The sequence below is a fragment of the Tetrao urogallus genome (assembly GCF_951394365.1).
Source record: "Tetrao urogallus genome assembly, chromosome: 13".
Classification (NCBI taxonomy): Eukaryota; Metazoa; Chordata; class Aves; order Galliformes; family Phasianidae; genus Tetrao; species Tetrao urogallus.
The window spans coordinates 7,117,790-7,135,779 of NC_136826.1; the positions used below are offsets into that span (position 1 = coordinate 7,117,790).

At 44.7% G+C, this 17,990-nt stretch overlaps 1 protein-coding gene across 1 annotated transcript; it reads left to right on the forward strand.

Moving 5' to 3' along the window:
• Positions 1 to 1,543: 1,543 nt before the first annotated feature.
• LOC306951298 (ligand of Numb protein X 2-like) lies at positions 1,544 to 17,346 on the forward strand (the record flags this gene model as incomplete). The annotated part of the gene is made up of 9 exons (XM_079541778.1): positions 1,544 to 1,935; positions 4,435 to 4,679; positions 6,036 to 6,232; positions 7,562 to 7,930; positions 9,947 to 10,126; positions 11,422 to 11,596; positions 11,762 to 11,972; positions 15,970 to 16,128; positions 17,211 to 17,346. Exons 1-9 carry the CDS (start codon positions 1,547 to 1,549, stop codon positions 17,344 to 17,346), a joined length of 2,061 nt encoding a protein of 686 aa, XP_079397904.1. The 5' UTR covers positions 1,544 to 1,546.
• Between the last annotated feature and the right edge of the window lie 644 nt (positions 17,347 to 17,990).

Sequence of the window (17,990 nt, forward strand, 5' to 3'; positions counted from 1 at the left end):
GAGCACATCTACTCCTGTTTGTGGGTAAGAGCTAAGGAGTGAGTGCACGAAAAGAGCAGGGGCTGTACGCCCTGTGTAAGCCCCTTCCTGCAGGGGAAGAAGCTTTCTGGTGCTGCAGCAGAGCAGCTTGGTGTTTGCTTCCCCCCCTACAGCTGCCACCACCTCTGCAGCTACGTAAAAATTTGCCCGGGAAGTCACTTGATTGTGCCGGTGATATATTATCCCTTTAATTAAATAGATGACTTATGCTTGACAATTAGTTGAGGTGGAATGATGTATGCTTTTTATTAGAAACCCATGACTAATTTTTTCTGGCTGTTCTTGCTATCTTATTGTTCTTGCCTACCCTCCTGCAGTGTCGCTGCTGCGTGCCAGCAGTGTCCTCCAGGCACTGGTGCAGACCGGTGTTCACTCTTGCTCAGGCTATTACCTGTTCCAGACAAAGCAACTATTTTCAAATGTTTTCCATGTCGTCACTGTTGTGCTTTTATTTTTAAACTGGGATTTTTAAAGTGGTCTTAAAAAAACCCGGTCGTATGACTTCATCTAGTACCGCATCCCCAGGTTAGGAGTAAGCCTTCCTGCAGCAGTGATCTGCATGTGATCTGCAGCAAACTCAGGTGAATGTTGTATTTAATTACAGTGGGCAAGGTTCAAAAGGGGTGTGACTGGAGACAGTGTTACTAACATCAGTACAGCAGCAGCTGCAAAGAGCTCAGTTTGTCCCTTACCTCCTGTCCTGTAAGAAGGTGAAGCTCAAGCCTTTGTCTTACAGTACAGCCATCTATGACATGTGCTGTACTTATGGCTTTTCCCTCCCTTAGAAAACTTGAGTCTTTTCATAGAAAATATGTTTCCGCGGATAAATTTAGGCATGGATGAGAAGGGAACAATGCATTCTTTGTTAACACTAATGTTTTGTGGTGGGAGTGAGCTTAAGAGGAAGGAAATATGGCTCAGATTTTTTTTGTTTCTTTTGAAATTTCTTCCTCTTCTTCTTCCTCATCCTCAGACTATTCTCCCAAAAAAAGACCAAAAATCCAGACAAGTAGAAATCCTCAAACTGATCTTTCACCATACGTGTCTTATAAATGGATAACATTCAGTATCCTTGGAAAGCTCTAGAGAAAAATGGTCCATGTGAAAATTATTCTCTCAAGAATGTGCAGTGTTTGTCTGAGCTCTTCCAATTTGTACACTTAGTGGGGTTTTACACACCCTATGTCACCGTGGCATGTAAAGTAATTTCAGCTTCAGTTCATCCACTTAAAAATTTTGCTGGATTGTGTGCTTTTGATCTCTCATCCTTGGGTTGATCATTCACAGGATCTCTCTGGAAGGAAGAACTCTTAAGGGGTTGGTAGGGTTGAGAATGCCAGGGGAAACTAAAGGTGGGAATGCAATTTAATTTTTAATTGGCTACGTTGTGAGCTGGCACTTAGCTGGAAATTACTCTTTCTCTTCTTTTCAGCAGAGGACTCTGTCAGACAGCTGCTACCGGACACATTTCCTTCCTGCTGCCCTGGGAGTGCACTTCCTGGCCACCATGGCTGATCCTGCAGCAGAAGAGCAGGCACACCACGGTGGTGAGCTGTGCTGTGAATGCGGTCAGTTCCACCTCTTGCCGGACAATCATCTCTACAACTTCCAGAATGAAGTGGACGATGAACTCATTTGCCACATCTGCCTTCAGCCTCTGCTCCAGCCTATGGACACCCCCTGTGGGCATACGTACTGTTTCAAGTGCCTTGAAAACTTCATGCAGGAGTATAACTTCTGTCCTATGGATCGGAAGAAGCTCTCTCTCCAGCAGTGCCACAAGTCCAGCCTTCTAGTCCGAAACCTGTTGGATAAGCTGGTTGTCATCTGTCCATTCAAGGCAGAGTGTCAGCAGACAATGCAGCGGTGTGAACTAGAAGCTCACCTGCAGAACAGGTGCTTTCCCGTTTACCTTGCGTTATCGCGCTGCATGTAGTGCCATCTGTCTCTTGTGCTTCTGAGCAGAAAGCTTTTTAGATTGGGACAAAATGGGACAGCAGAGGTGAGGTGACAGCAGGTGAGGCCAGAAAGGTGGGTGTGTGAAGACAGCATAATTGTGAGTTAGGGAAGTGAGCTCCCATGTGCTGCAGGGCAAAGGTTGAAGTCTTTCCTTGCCTTCTTGCAGGCAAGTTGTCTGTGGACACAACCACTCAAATGTATATAAATCGTGTGCCCTGATCTGGGGAGTCTGTCTCTTTGTAAACAATTCCAAAGATGTATATTCCTTCTTTCACTTGTGTGGAAAAGAAAGACAGACACTAAGTCAATACTCTGGAGGCAAGGGATCGTGCAGTGTTACCAGTTTAATTGGTCCAATTAAGATGTGCAATATATGTCTTTGATCCAAATAGTGTAAGTCCCTCCAAGCTGTGCATTATGCAGTTGCTGAATCACCTACTTATAATTCCATTATCCTCTCTCATTCTTCTGCTGAGAAAACGAAGCACATGAAATATATGTTTTTCCTTTTGTGTAGAGGAAGAGCTTTTTTTTTTTTCCTTGCACTTCAGCAGAGATGTGTTTAGGTACTTCCGTTGTTGGCTAAGCTGGTAGCAGGCAAAGTTCTGAAGTGCCAGTGACAGAGGTCTCAGCGTGGTATGGAATGACATCTGTTCCTAGTTAATGATTGCAGGAAAGGGAGCTAAGTGCAGGCTGCTTGCTAAGTGCAGGCAGAAGCAGGCCTTCGTTGGTGAGGTGTACTTTTCTCAGTTGGTATTGAGAAGCGCAGCTTGTTTCCCTTCAGCTGTGTTGTAGCTTTTTGAGTCAGAGCCATGTGTTATAAATAGGTCACCCAGCACTTGGGATACTCTCACAGTTCCAGCCAAGCTCATACCCTTGCTGTTTAGCCTGTCTTTGTTACCACAAGCTGAGAGCTCCTGTTAGAGTCGGGGCAGTGGTGGAAGATGCCCTGAGAAAGCTTACAGCATCCTTGAACTGACTCTGTACTGTTTTCTCATTGCCATCAGGACTGAATGCTGGTGCTGCAGAAAGGACTGCCCACGTAGCTGTGGTGCTGCACGGGCATGGCCAGAGTGGGGCTGGGTACAGAGCTGAGGGGTCAGAACCTTCCTCTGAGCTTCTTAAGTCTGCCTTGGTACCAGTACACTTCTGTCACTTGCTAATCCCTCTGATGCATGAGTTACACTTCAGAGAGGGAGGCATTCTTCAATGTTGATGACACTGACCTGAGTGGAAACTATATCCTTCCCATACAGTTCTGAGCATCTCCAGTGGGGATGGAGTATTCTAAAAATCACGACTTTGGGTTGTGAGCGTTTTAAGATTGAAAAGTGGAAAAAAGGAGGAAAAAAAAGAAGTTACACTGGGGTTTGGGTGTGTGGTTTTTTTTTTTTTTAACTGTAAGCGAGATTAAATTATAGTAGGATACCTAAGGGAATAAGTAGCAACTAGCAGCTTGTTTCTTGGGGGATTCTGTTGCCCTTAGCAGAATTCATTTATTTCTCCACGTCTTAAGAGGGTTGTGCCCAAGTGGGTCAGCTAGCTTCTGCCTGTAACTTCTAGGGTCATTCTGTTGGCTCCAAGCGAAAGATGACCAGGGATACACCAGATAATACCTGGGTAAGGCTTGTTTATCCAGAATGTAAATAGAGTTTAATTTGAAAAGTGACTCTGGTAAACACCCAGTTCTACTCATGTCTCTGAAAGTGACGCTTTTGCATTCATCACTCTCCTTACCTGCTACTTTTCTGTAAGTGCTTTTGATAAAAGACCTTGTTTTTCCTCGCTCGTTTTTGCTGAGATAGCTACGGTGTAACTGCATACAGAGCACATTTTTTGAATGCAGAGTTACTCCTGGAACCTCCAGGTGGGGAGTGGTCAGTGGGAGTAAAGCTTCTGTGAATTGCTCCCATTCATCTTCAGCACGGATTGGAGGCCAGGAGCTGCCCGAGGGTCAGGCCGCGTTCAGGGGAAAGAGAATCAAGCTCTGCTCACTGCTCTCCCATGTTACCAGCTCGTTAAAAACAAAGCTTGATTCAGAGCTGAGCTTGAAATTCGAGTCACTTCCTTTGCATAAAGTTACAGTTCATCATCAGCTCTAAAAGCACAGAGCTAAGTGTTTGCTTATGTTTTAAAAGAGGTATTGTCTTCACTGAGAGTTTGCCATGTAAATATTTAGCAAGTGTAAGTCCTCTTCCCATTCCATTTTCCTTTTAAAAGTATTGAGCTTAATAATTTTGAAAGTAAGAGAGTAAGTAGTCCGCTCTTCTACTTACGAAAGTAGAAGCTGAAAGTAGAATGAGAGCAACTTGAAGCATCTGTGATACAAGCTCAGCAGCTGCTGAGGTCCTGAACGTCCTTCTCTGCCTGCTTTCCTCACTCAGAGCCTACGTGTGCTGCGTCAGCCACTTACGGTCACTGACAATCTCTCTCCAGGTGTCCTGGTTTCAAGAAATACAAATGTGAACTACAGCGGAAAAGGAACCCTGCTTCCAAAGGGAAGGAAGAGCCCCTCACCAAGGTGGAGACAAGTGCTCCCAGGGATCCAGAGGTGCCCAGGGATCCAGAGGGACCCAGTGGAGGATCCCCGCTTGTAGCAGAAAGCTCCGCAGCTGCTGTGGTGTCCCTAGGGACCGCAGAGCCTGGACTGGTTAACCCAGCTTTTGAGGAGACTGAAGAAGGTGAGATTTTGATAAACAGATGTAATTATGTAATTACCTTTTATAATATAAAAATGAGGTAATTATTTCAGACGCTTCTCCAGTATTGTTAGATATCCTCTCTTTCCTCATCTTGTTCTTGAGGAGAGGGAAGATACATTCATCAGATGTGCGTTGCATGTGGGAAGATCTGCTCAGAAGCACAGAACTGCTGGCACAAAACAACTCTGAGATCTCAGGCTGCAGTGAATGTTGTATTTATGGTTTTCTTTGCAGAAATTAATGCAGTTTCTCTCAATGGGAACGTGCAGCACTAAAAGCACTTATAGAAGCCAAATAATTAGTAATTAGGAAATGCTCCAACTTCTTAATCTTGTTCAGAAAGTTAAATATACAGTTGATTTCCTGGAGTGGTCAGCACCTCCCTAACGCTACAAAGCAAGAGTGTTTTTATAGCCTAGCCTGGTTTTGGATTAGTAGTTACTTATGAAACCCTTGCAGATAGAAGTAACCATCTGCACTGCAGCCTAGAACCTCTCGTGTCAATCCCTGCCAGAAGGAAGGAGCATGGAAATCTCAGTGCCTTCTTTGAGAGTGTCTCAGTTTCCAGATGTGCAGAGACTGGAGCTGGGTACTCCTCTGTGATGTGCCGTTGCACAGCTCAGCTTAGTTCTCGCTTGGCTTTTACTCTGAGTACACTTGGAGCAGATCTTGCATCTTTTGTATGAGACCTGCAGTTCACCTTTGCAGTCAGGCTCCTTGGCTTCATTAGAGTGCTGGGCTTGCCTAAATGCTGCAGTGCTGGTAGCTTTAAAATGACTTGCTAACAACTACTTTTATCTTCAAAGTGTCTGAGAAGCATTGCTTAGGCTTCAGGAGGCTGTGAAATAGGTAAACATTACTTCTGTGTTATAGGAGAGATGGAAGAAGAGGAGGAAAGGAAATTAGAGGAGGGAAGTTGTAGTGAACTGCCTGTGGTAGAATCGCCTCATGACAGACCAGTAATTATAGTGCGGCAGTTCCCTTCTCTAATGGGTGCTGTGGAATTTGGGATTAGTGCATGTGTGCTTCCAGGAGTCCAGCTGTCACAGCAGAAAACTAAATGTCTAAGTGAAACACACTGAATGAATACCCTGCAGTAAAACACAAAAAATAGCAGTGAGAGAGTTTAAAATTTGCCACAAGTTAGGGCAAGATGTTCTGGAGAAACTACAGAAATAAGGCCTTTATAGCTTTCAGTTTGACCGAGCTTTTTCTCTCGATAGCTGTTTTCCTTTCCCTCTAGATGCTACTTTAACAGTGTTAAAAATCTTGTGGGGCTGTGGGGGAAGATTCCATTTATGTGTTGGTTTTTTTCTCTTTGATTTCCACCAGCAGATGTTCCTCAGAGAGCCAGCCCTGTGGCTGAAACGAGCACAATTGAAATTCACAGAGAAGATCCAGAGGAAGAGCTTGGGATGAGAATAGTGGGGGGTAAGGACACCCCACTAGGAAACATTGTTGTTCAGGAAGTCTTGCGGGATTCTGTCATTGCTGCAGATGGAAGAATAGCACCTGGGGACCACATTCTTGAGGTATGCAACCCTCCTGTCTCATTGCTTGTCTTAACTAAAGGGATAAACAGGCAAAGTCGCCTAGAAGAACCAGGAAACCTCTACAGAGAAGGCTTTTTTTTTTTTTTTTTTTTTTTTTTTTTTTTTTTTTTTTTTAAAAAGCACTGATCAGACATGTCTGTCAATAGCATCATCTGTCTCCTGGAATTGAGAAGTAGATTTGAGGACCCTTCTGATCCCTCCAGATTTTTGAATTCGTACCATTTTGTGTGAAGCAAAAAGATCTTTATGTGATAAATTGCACCCAGTAGCACCATTTCTCTCCAGTGGATTGTGCTCTAGCTTGGAGGTCGTAGTTGCTTGCTTTACTATGTTGCTTAAGCTGCATTTCCTTAATGGGCAGGTAGGAAGCTTTAGACCTTACAACTTGAAGTCAACATCACATATATAATGTGAGTAATAAGGAGCACCAGCCTTGTACCATGCTGACCCACGGCCAGACTTGGTTTCCAGATGAATCTGACAAGCCGTTACGCCTCTTGCAGTGTGCTGACCGAGGTGACAGAGCCTTGTCCAAGGCACTGAAACCTACATGCAGGAAAACTGTTAGCACCTTCCGGCTATGGCTGCCCAATCATCTGACAAGCCATAAAGACCTAATTATCCTGTTGGGCTGTGGACATCAGTCATGAGTGGCAGCCTTGTGCACAAGTGGCCGATTGAATCTCCAAGTTGGTTTCTCATGCAGACCAACAACACAACTTCTGCTTTATCCAAACTGTGCGCCTTTCGATCTTGACTGGACTGTAATTAGAGTAGGTTCCCACACTCAGTAGCCCTGCTGCCATCCTGAAAGAAGGACACTACAGTATCTCACGTGGCAAAGTGAAAATCAGCTTCTCAGAGTTACTTTGGTAAAAGCGTGATTAGGGCGACAATTCCAGAAGTTCTGTAGGCTGTGCACTGCTCTCCCAAGTGAGGGGTGGGTAGTCTCCAGTTCAGCTCTTCTCCTCCAAGTGCATAATGAATGCTGGAAGTCAGTGGAAAGCAGTTCTGCAGTGTCACGATTTAACATCCTGCACTGTCGGGCTTGTTAGCCACGTGAGGGGTCCTATCTCCTCCATGTACTTAGCTACTCACCATCACCGATGGCCTTGATTCATCTGCTTTCTTCTGCATTGCTTTTATAGAAAACTCTGCTCTCTAATGTGCATGAGGAACAGCTGCTTCAGTCACGGCATTGAATAGGGATTGTGCATCCTGTCTCCAGCTTTGTGATGTTCTGCATTGTAGACAGTGCCTAAATTACATAGGTTCTGATTAGGGACTCTGGTTTGTTTGTTTTTCTAGGTGAATGGTGTCAACATCAGCAGTGTGACTCACTGCCAAGCTGTGTCCTTCCTGCGCCACCCAGGTCCTGTTCTCCACCTCATTGTCCTCCAAGAGAAAGGCTTTTCCAATAGGACTGCACAGCAGGACTCCACTTCTGCTACGAATCAGGAAGTGATCCATGTCACCTTGATAAAGAGAGACCGATCCGAACCCTTGGGAATCAAACTGATCAGGAAGACGGATGAGGCAGGGATTTTTATTCTGGATCTGCTCGAGGGAGGTCTGGCAGCCAAAAATGGGAAACTGAGTCGAAATGACAGAGTCCTGTCTATAAATGGCCAGGATTTGAGGCAAGGAACACCTGAGACTGCCGCACAGATCATCCAGGTAATTTATAATGCGGAGAAATTGTCTGGCTAATGATACTGCAGCTTCCTGCATTGATGGCAGGGCTCCTGCTCTGACCCAGGGGCTAACAGAACATGCTGCAGCAAACTGCCTTCCCTGAAATCTCTTTTTGGGAAAGTAACTGCTCTGCAGATGTGTGGGAAATGCTGCTTCCAAACAAAGATAAACATGAAGAGTGGGAATACATCATGAGTCATCTGACAAGTCTGAAGTGAGGCAGTTGCTAGTGGCACGTCAGCTTAGCCAAGGCAATTGGAATTTCTTTGTGGTGTGGCAGTGTGGAGAGTTTCTTGCAGAATTAGTATTTGTATGCTCTGTGTAGATGCACACATTACAGAAACCAGAACAGATTAGGACAGCTTCTTGTGCTTCGAGCAGTTGAACTGAAGGTGTTTTCCAGACTCCCTCCACACCTCTCCATGCAAACAGCATCTCAGACTAAGAACTTTTTTAAATGCTAAAAAGGGTAGGAGAAGGGTGGCTTTTCATTCACAATAGGGATTTGTTCTTATTGCAGCATGCCAAATGTGTTGGTGAACAGAGCAGGCTAGGAGTATTGATTGAGGAACAGGGATTGCTGTGTGTGCAGTAGGTGTCACGAAGATCAGTTTTTAAATTGTTTATTTTCCTAGGCAGTGACCTCCAGTTTCCATCTGAAGATCCTGACACAATACATCTGATCACATATTGTTTATATCCTGGAAAGGATCCGAGGTCAGCAGAGTGAGGGAGAGCCAGTTCTCTTCCTGCTAATTAGCAAAGGAGAGCACAGTGCAGTGGGAGAACAGAATAGTAACAGCAGGATTCCAGCACTGATATCTTTCCTTCTACTGTATGTGTGATTCCATACTATGGCCTGTTAGAATTGGTTTTCATTCTTGCTGTTGTATTTCTGTAGTAGCGTGCAAGTGTAACTTCTGTATGAGGAACTTCATCCCACTAAGATCAGTAAGTCTCAGAACTGGCTTCAGTTGCTTTGGGAATTAATTCCTTTTGAAGTGACATTCTGTAGAACTGACATTTTCCCAAATGTTCTTTTCTTCTGAGAGCTTCTTGGTTAAACTTTGTTCTAATTTTGATTGCAAACTGTTTGGAGAAAAGTATTGTGAAGGACCATTTGCACCTATACTGTATATGCACACCCATTTACACTGTACGTAGTGCCCTACTCGGGGATGAAGGGGAAGGCAAATTCCCAAAGCAGGATGCAATATTTACAATATATTTTGTGAAGACACAGATATGTGCAAAATTGCTTTGAGGAGAAAAATTGCATCCTGAAGTGATTTTGGAGATGAGAGACTTAAAGCTTCTGTTTTGTGAAAACCCTGTCCTTTGGTAGTTTAAAAACACACACGGACCAACCAGCTGACTAAATACAACAGAAGCAAAGCAGTTGATGCAGTCCCTCTTCCCAGGCCATGGAATTCACTGCTGCTTGGTGCTGTGGGGAACTTCCAGTAGTGAGGACTTCTGGACAGCTGTACTTCTCTCATCTGTTGCAGGAAAATGCAGGAAATGCCCCAAGCAAGCACAGACGCCTTACGCCAATAGAGTCCTTCACAATAAGGTTTTGTTGGATTAATTCAGTTTCTTTCAGATAGAAGAGCAGTAACAATAGTGAATGCTTTTCCTGTACTTCTGCCAAGGCCAGATATACAGCTGGTTGAGTTTTTAACTGGCAGCAATCTTGGGCAAAAGGTCAGGTCTTCAGGTATTTGGGGGGAAAAACAGATGGAAGAAATGCTTAACAGCAGTTGTGGCATATGGGCTGGGAGGAAAGGAGCTATAACAAGTTTCTTTACAGCAGAAGAAAAAGCATTTACTGCTTTTATGACGGTTGTCCATTGTGTGGATCAGTCGTTCTGGCTGTTCGTTTTGTATTGCGATACGCTGCTCTTGTTGCACGTACCAAAGCAGAGGAAGCAATCATCCTGTTTTGCCCTCCTTTGCTTGACTTCTAACGGTTTCAGATGTTCTTTTTGCTCCTGGCAGACCAGTGAATCCAGAGTAAACTTCGTAGTCCTGAGGCAGCCAGGTGTGCAGCTGTTGGACCCAGGGGAAGATGGCAGCACGTCAAACAACAGCAGCAGCAGCAGTGGGGGAGGAAGCCCCGTGCACCACCGGAGAAGGCTAGAGCAGAGTCACTACAGACGGAAGTCCAACTACCAGAAGGTAAGCTTGGAAATAACAGCAAAAACACTGGTTACCCTGGTCTGATAGCTCTATTATGTTAGCTCTGTGACAGTTATTTGTTACATATAACTGATTGAGTAGCTCCTTTTCTTCTTGAGCTGTTGACAAGCAGCATGTTGGTGGCTGTTGGCACTAGAAAACTGCATTTGTCATTTACTGGAAAAAACATATCAATTTCCTCATTTGTCTCTAGTTCTGATGCAGAATCAGTGTTTAATCCCTCCTTGTTTGGAATGGGCCATGAGAAATTCACAGTCCATGAGACACCAGCAGGGCCAGTGGTGGACTTCTTGACATTCATAAAGCACAGTGTGTTCAGGGTGTCGTGCAGTGATGCTTCTGGTTTGGAGACACAGCCCTGTGACACAGAAGTAGAAGCTACACAGATCACACTGCTGTGACTCGAGTGTTGTATCTGCCATCCATTGAATGTTACAAGAATATCCTGTAAGAGGAGAATTGCCAGTCTTCTGTACCAGTGGAGGTTTGCTCCGTGCTTAGAGCTGCCAGCTGTGGGAGCAAACATTCTAAAACTGCCTAGACTTCTGTGTCTAAATGCCTCTGAAGATTAGTAAGGAACCTACTTCTACCTCCACAGTTTGTTACATCTGCAATTATTTGCAAATTAACAGGGAAATAATAAACTCTGGTATTTAAACTTTAAGTAATACTCATACAGTCATTAGACACATTCATTTTCTAGGGATGCTGGCCATCTTTGTCAGCATCTCCAAGCTTGATTTTTCTTTTATATACAGTATCTCAAACAACTCCTACTTGTCTGTTTTATCCATTTATGTTATTGGCTTGAGGAGCAGAAATCAGGATGAGGGGTGATTATAATACAAACAGAGCAAATGTCAAGTTTCCATATGTCTTTTAAGTCATGAGAAGCAAAATAATTCAGCAGTTACTGATCCCAGTTTAGTAGTAGTCAGAAAGGAGTTGATTGCTTGATATGAGCGGCCTTGTTCCTTGGTGCAGAACTGTTCTCAGAGTGAGCATCTCTTTACAGCACAAGGAAGCAGGATTGTTGGGAGAGCAGCTGTTTTCCAGACAGCTGTTCCTCAGTCACAGCAGCGTCACACTGGAAATACAGAGTAGTATTTTCACCCATAGCGAGTACAAGAAACTGACTTTGCCATCTAGCAGTATCTAGCATCTAGCCAAATGTTCTGAGTTAAAGAAACATAATGCCTATTTTGTTCTGACTCTGAGCTTTTCGTGTTAATTGCATTAATGAATCTGTGTATTGTATTGTCATTTTATTGTAGGAATTACCTCCAGGGTATGTAAGTCATGAAAAGACAGTTGCAATAAAGAAGGAACCAAAGGAATCCCTAGGAATAACAATTGGAGGTGGACGAGATAACAAAAACAAGCTCCCTATATATGTAACAAGTGTACAGCCCATCGGGTGCCTCTTCAGGGATGGCAGAATCAAGCGAGGTAAGGAGACTCTCAGATCCTTTACAGGTTGGGAACTGTTTTTAAGCAGAATTTGGATTTAGATAGTAAAGTGAAATTGGAAGCAGGGTTCCACATGAGACCTTGAGGCAGGAACGTGCTTCAGAGCACAAGTTTTGCAATAATCCCATTTTATTTAATCAACAGGAGATGTACTTTTGAGTATAAATGGCATTGATTTGACTCATCTGAACTACTATGAAGCTGTCTCAGCACTGAAATCTAATGCAGCTTCCCACTCGGTCATACTGAAAGCCTTGGAAATCCTTTTAACAGACCCCACAGATCCCTTTCTAGACATCAAGGAGCGAGGATTCAGCTGGTCTCCCCTCTGGATCACATGGCTTGGATTGCCCAGGTACATTTGTTTAGTGATCTCAGTCACTGAGCTGACTTAACACTAGAAATGAATTTTGTGGGTTGACTTGCCAGTATCCTTGTTAGCTTTAAGGCACAGGAAAGCCTCATCTGCCAGGGAGATCACAGCACAATGAATGCATAATGAAGTTCAGCTGTTTATTACAGTGTTACCCCTTGTTTTTCCACTTCTTTTGCACAGTAACCATGTTTCAGAAGTTTCTGAAATTTTTATTTTTATTTTTTTCCCTTCTCTAAGAGAAGTGACACAGAAAATGAAGAGCATACATTTTGGAATTTGAGGCACTGACTTGAAATTTATTCAGCATAGAACCAGTCCCTTCTGAAATGTCACTAGCTGAAATCACTGTGTCTCTTTCTGGATGGCATTACAGAGGCCAGCAGGTATCTGCTGCTTTACAATCCCGATTCTGATCATCTCATTTGGAGGAACTCTTTCACTCTAATTCTTTCTGGCTATTTTAACTGTGTGATCTCTAATGTGAAGCACAAACCATTCTGAATTGCTGAGTTTCCCTGCTGCAAAGCTTTGGATCATTAACTTAGCAAAGATTTTAGCAGCAGCATGTTACGTTCCATGTTACAGAGCTGAGATGTCAAAACCTTATTTTCTGTCTCCTTTCTGGTGAGATGAACCTCTTGTTTGCTCACTATTGTGGTTTCATGGAAGTATACTCAGCCAGAAAGGACAGAATCTGTTGTCATTTCAGGTAACTGGAGAGGGATCGTGCAGAAGACGAATGTAGAACAGTAAAGCCAAACCCTTTTGTGGGAAGCTCAGATTATTTATAGCCTTGTTTCTTGAGGCATCTGAAAGAAGAAAGACTAACAAGCCTCTTGTTACGTTACCCTTGTGTTACTTAGCAGCCTGGAAGCGCTCAACAAAACAGCCCAAGGAAGGTGGCTTTGTGTCTCAGGTGACTAACTTGGCTTGTGCTCAGCACAGTCCTCTAGTTTCCTCCTCCCTCCCTCAGAATCAACTCGTCCGTTCTGTGCAGGCCTGCTGTGAACCAGTTCAAGCTGTACCTGGATGGCCCAAACCTGGGTTCACATTCTCAGCTGCTAGCAGGTGCTTGTTCCTCTTGGGTGCTCCAGGGGCGAAGTACAGCCAGGAAGAACTGGCCATGCCTTCTCCCTTCTTCCTTTCTCCAATTCCTTTGCATGTGTACTGGTTCCCAGCATCACCACCCTTCCTGCTGCAGGGACTGGTGTCCACTCTTTAGTCACTGAGAACTTGCCTTCATTTCAAGCGTAGGCTGACATTACTAGCCATGTAATGCATTGCTTGAAATCCTTTTGTGCTGGTAATAACGTTTGCTCCCCCTTCCTTTGCCTGTTAGAAGGTCTCACTCCTGACGCAGGGAGCAGTGATTTCAGATGCCCTTTCTGCTCTTCAGGCTTCCTTTCTTGCACTGACCTTAAGGAGTCAACAAAATTTTTCTTTTTCCAGTAGTAAAAATGGCTCCAATTCTTTCTCCCCTGCTTTCCCACCTGCTTGTAGTAAGACCTGGTAGCAGTCAGTGTGGAAGCTTTAAGCTTAGTGTTGATGGCATGTGGAATTTCGGTTATGCTCAGCATTTTTTTACAGCTACTACTCTGATATAGAAGTCCTTAAATCCTTCTCAGTCGAAGCTTTCATGCTGAAAGACTGGAGTCAAAGTCTAGCTCAGGGCTAGAGAAATGTACTCTGTTGTTGCAACGCTTGAGCCTACAGTGTTTAATTCCAGCCTTGGTTCTTGTGTCTGTGGGTTATTTTCTTTACATCAAATGCTGTCAGGCTGGCATTGAGTGACATGCAGGCTCTGAGCTGTGCAGCCCCTGGAGCCCATCCTGTAGAACTTGGGCTACGTGCCAGGCTACAAGTGCTCAACAGTTTCAGGAGATCACAGCCCTGGTCTTGTATCTTTTTTGGGATGCCAGGTGACAGAATAACAGGAGCATCTTGGTCATAGTCCTCTGAAAGGAAACGCTCCATGCTCATAAGGTCGCTTGGATACCACAACATTTGGTGTGTAAGCTTAGGTCAGAGTTTCCACCCTTGCCTCTGGCCATGTGTGCCTGATGAAGATGCAGACATCTGTGCTGCTGGAGGGATGAGGTGGGAACACTCTTCTCTCCAGCCTCAGGCAACAGAGCCTGGTGCCTGACATTCTGGCTTTTTTCTCTTGTAATACCACTGTGGGAAACCCTGCTGTCCCCATAGACTTCTACTCTCTCCATTGTTTTGCTAGTAATCTGGTGGTGGGGAGTGTTTCAAGTTAATTATATACTACTAATTACTGCTGTTAGAATGATTATCATGATCACTGTATGTGTCACAGAAGATAGCTTAGGAGCTTCATTTCTTCATAGGATTGTTAAAGACCAGTTACTCATAGTGTGAATCTCAAAACATGGTGTTGGGGATTTAATTCATTGCTCTTTGAATCCTGGAGATTGAGTTACTCTCTCTTGCTCTGTATCAGCTTTTGACTCCTGAAACAGCCCCGTGCCACACTAGGCCTGGCTGTTAGTACTCAGGGGTGGAAAAGCAGCATCCCTCTTGCTTTGAGATCTATCTGCAGCCAGTCCACTAAGCTTGAGAATTCTGCAGTAACCTTGAGGTGCTCCCTGCTGTGGCCCCACCGGAGCAGCACATTCCACAAACTCTGAGGGGGATGCAGATCTAGCAGGGAGCCTCCCAGAATAAAATTTGCACCTTTACTTTCTGTGACGTCCAAAATACTTTTCTCATGGTCATTTTCCATTACAGTGAACTAATGTTTCTCTTCCTAAAAGCTCCTTTTCATATGGAAATAGATTTCTAGTAAAGAGCTTTTTTCAATTCTTGGAGAAAGTTTTCAGTGCTCACTTATGTTTTACGCTGAAGTAGCACTCCTGTTCTCTGGGCTGTTTATCTGCACCAGATGCCATAATGTTTGTCATAGCTCTGTTTGGTTTTTTTATTTGTAACTAGCAGAAGAAAACTGGAGGCACCAGTAAGCTGCAGCTGGGTCTCCCAACGTTAATGTGTGAGGAAGTGGTACGGAAGTAAACTTCTGTTTGAAAGCAGATAATTGGATCTCTGTCTCAGTGAGAAGTTAACTGAGAAGGCTTTTGAACTCTGAAACTCATCTGCAAACTGCTCAAGCAAAGCTCTTGAGGCAAAAACTTTGTAAAGGAGAAGTTCAGCTGCAGGAATAGCTCAGGGGGTGATCAGCAGCAATTCCACGCAGCCTGCTGTTGCCAGAACATTACCTGACTGCCGGCCCATGCTTCTGCCATGCCTCTTCAGACGCCTTGCAAGGGCCTGGTGCGTGCTTGTGCTGCAAGCTCAGAGCACAAGTCCTGTTAGCACTCCATTACTGTGTTCTCCCTTGCCGTGTGCCTCAGGCTCCCTGGGAGGGCACTGCACTGAGTGGGGCCAGCACTCAAGCGATCTGCTGTCTGCTATCTCACTGTACACAGCAGCCCTGGGTTAGCAATCCCTTCCTGCAGGAAAGGCACCTCGTGCTCCCATGTGGTATGCAGAAGGAATGCTGCCTCACCTCAGTGCTCACTTGCCATCAGTGAGACGTGGCTGCTGAATGCCTTCGTTGGACCAAGCTGAATAAAAATCTCAATTCCCATTGACTGCATGGGGTTTAGCAGTGCTGTTTAGAGTTGATGTGGTTTTTGTTCCTTTGCTAGGTAAAATCATTAAGTAATTCTGAAGTGAATTCATGAATTTTTCAGTTCACAAGCCCTTTGAGAGCAGTCATTTTAAAACTCTTTGACTACCACTGACAATGTAAGACTTCTAAGAGGCTGTTGTCTTCAGATTTGGTAATTGTCCCGTAACGCACCTTGCACAGAGGGTTGCCTTCAGCCCATAAAATAAGAAAGATGAGGCTGTTGCATAGCTGCACTTCCCCCAAAGGAAAATGTAAACTTCTGGTCAGTTGGCTTTCCTTGAAGCATGTTTACAAACAATGTTTTTGGCTGTGCCTTCTCTGCAGCTACCTTCACTGCTGTCAAGATATTGTCCTTAGCAAAGGCAACCAGGAAAGCTGGGGCTTCAGCATTGTAGGAGGCTTTGAGGAGAGCAAAGGAAACCAGCCCTTCTTCATCAAAACCATCGTGCCTGGGACGCCCGCCTGCCGCAACGCAAGGCTGAAGTGAGTGTGAGCCCTTCTGTGGGCTCGAGGCAGAAGCGTCGTTTCCCTGGAGAGCTTTTACCCTTTTGACTGGCTGAGCTTAAGTTAAGGACTTCTAATCCATAGCTGCACACTTAGGCAGTTAATAGCGTTACAAAACCCTGTATTAATGAGTGCTTTTTCTATAAAAGCGTAACCGCCTACTAAAGGGAATTAAATGTGGTATTTTAAAAGGCTGTAAAGGCTTTAATTGAGTAATTAAGAAGAACTAGAAAGGGGATGTTCCAGATTAACCATAGAGGCTTCTGAGTTAAAAACAAAACAAAACAAACAAATAAAAAACTCCTGAATTATGAAGACTGTCTCAGTGCAAGTAGGAAAAGCCCTCCTGTAGAGAAAATGGAAGGTAGCCTTGCTGCCCGCTGCATTACTGACAGGGCAAAGTGGTGAGTAGTCTGCATTACCTCAGGATCCACCAGAACCAGCTCTTCCACAGGCGTGCAGCAGGCTGCAAGTGCAATACTGTTACAGGCTGCTCTCTGGCAGGGGGGCAGTTTCAGTGCAGTGAGTCAGGCTTTGCTACCCTGGGAAGCATGAAAGAACAGAGCTGGTCTGAGCCCTGGTGGGGGCCTGGGGCCAGCTGGGCATCCTGTTTTAGTGCCTGGGGAGCCCTGTAAGATTGAGGGAAGGACAGGGGCTTGCTCTGGCATCCCATCCCACTGCAGCTGAGCTGTACAGCCACATGGAGGGTATCTGGGTGTGCTGTGGCTGGATGATGCAGGCAGCCTGAGAAACCTATTGGATCAAGCTACAGAGAGAGAGAATGCCTCAGCCTGTGAGCATTTCTCTTGGCCCAGCCCTCTACTGCCAAGCCAGCCAGTTACACTCCTGCGCACAGCACTGTCTTCCTCCCCCTGCCCTCAGGTTCAGGACAGCACTCATTTCTCTGTTTGCGTCTGTTCTCTTTTTGCCCTTTATCTAAGAGTCATTTCAGTAAAGAATTTATGATCCTGGTATGGGGTGGAGTAGGTGATCTTGGTGTCCAAGGTTACAATGTGAATGAATTTACTTATGATGAGCTCATTTTTTGTCTTTCTGATTAGGTGTGGAGATGAAATAGTGGCAGTAAATGGCGTACCAGCAGTTGGAATGAGCAACTCAGAACTAATCCCAATGCTGAAGGAGCAAAAGAACAAAGTGACACTTACTGTGGTATCCTGGCCAGGGAGCCTTGTGTGAAAGCTGTGACAAATCATGCAGCAGCCTTAAGGATCATCCTTGGTATCAGATATTTGCTGACCACCACGCTGAGCTGAACATGACAAGCTGAGGGAATGCTGAACTCTTGCTGTACAGCACACTGCGTCATGACAATGACTTTCACTTCATTTTTGGAGAAAACATTTCTTTACTGCGTGGAGGTTGCCACCGACTGATTGTTAGATTGAAGATAACGGTGACTCAGAACACTTGTAGCTTCTTGGACTCAATAGAGCTTTTAGTAGTGGTGTTGCAGTGCTTCTCTACGACTCACCCATCTTTGCTTTTTAGTTTTAGAACTCCTCTTTCCATTTAATGTTTTGACCAGGTTAAAACAGATGTGACAGGCCTGTTTCCCCTACTAGTCCATGAATACCACTTGGCTGCTGCTCTCTACCTTACTGCCATACTGGACACTGAATCATTTTATATGTTTATAAAAGCCACTAATAAAACTGTGGGGATGCAGTCCAATTAAGCAGGTCTTGTAGCCCACAGCTTTATGTTCTTAGGCTGCTTCCATCTACTGAATGTTTTTATACATCAAAGAAGTTTGCAGCTGAAGAGCTGCCAACTCAGCACGGCAGGGCTGCATTGACTCCTATGACGGTCCTATCACCAGG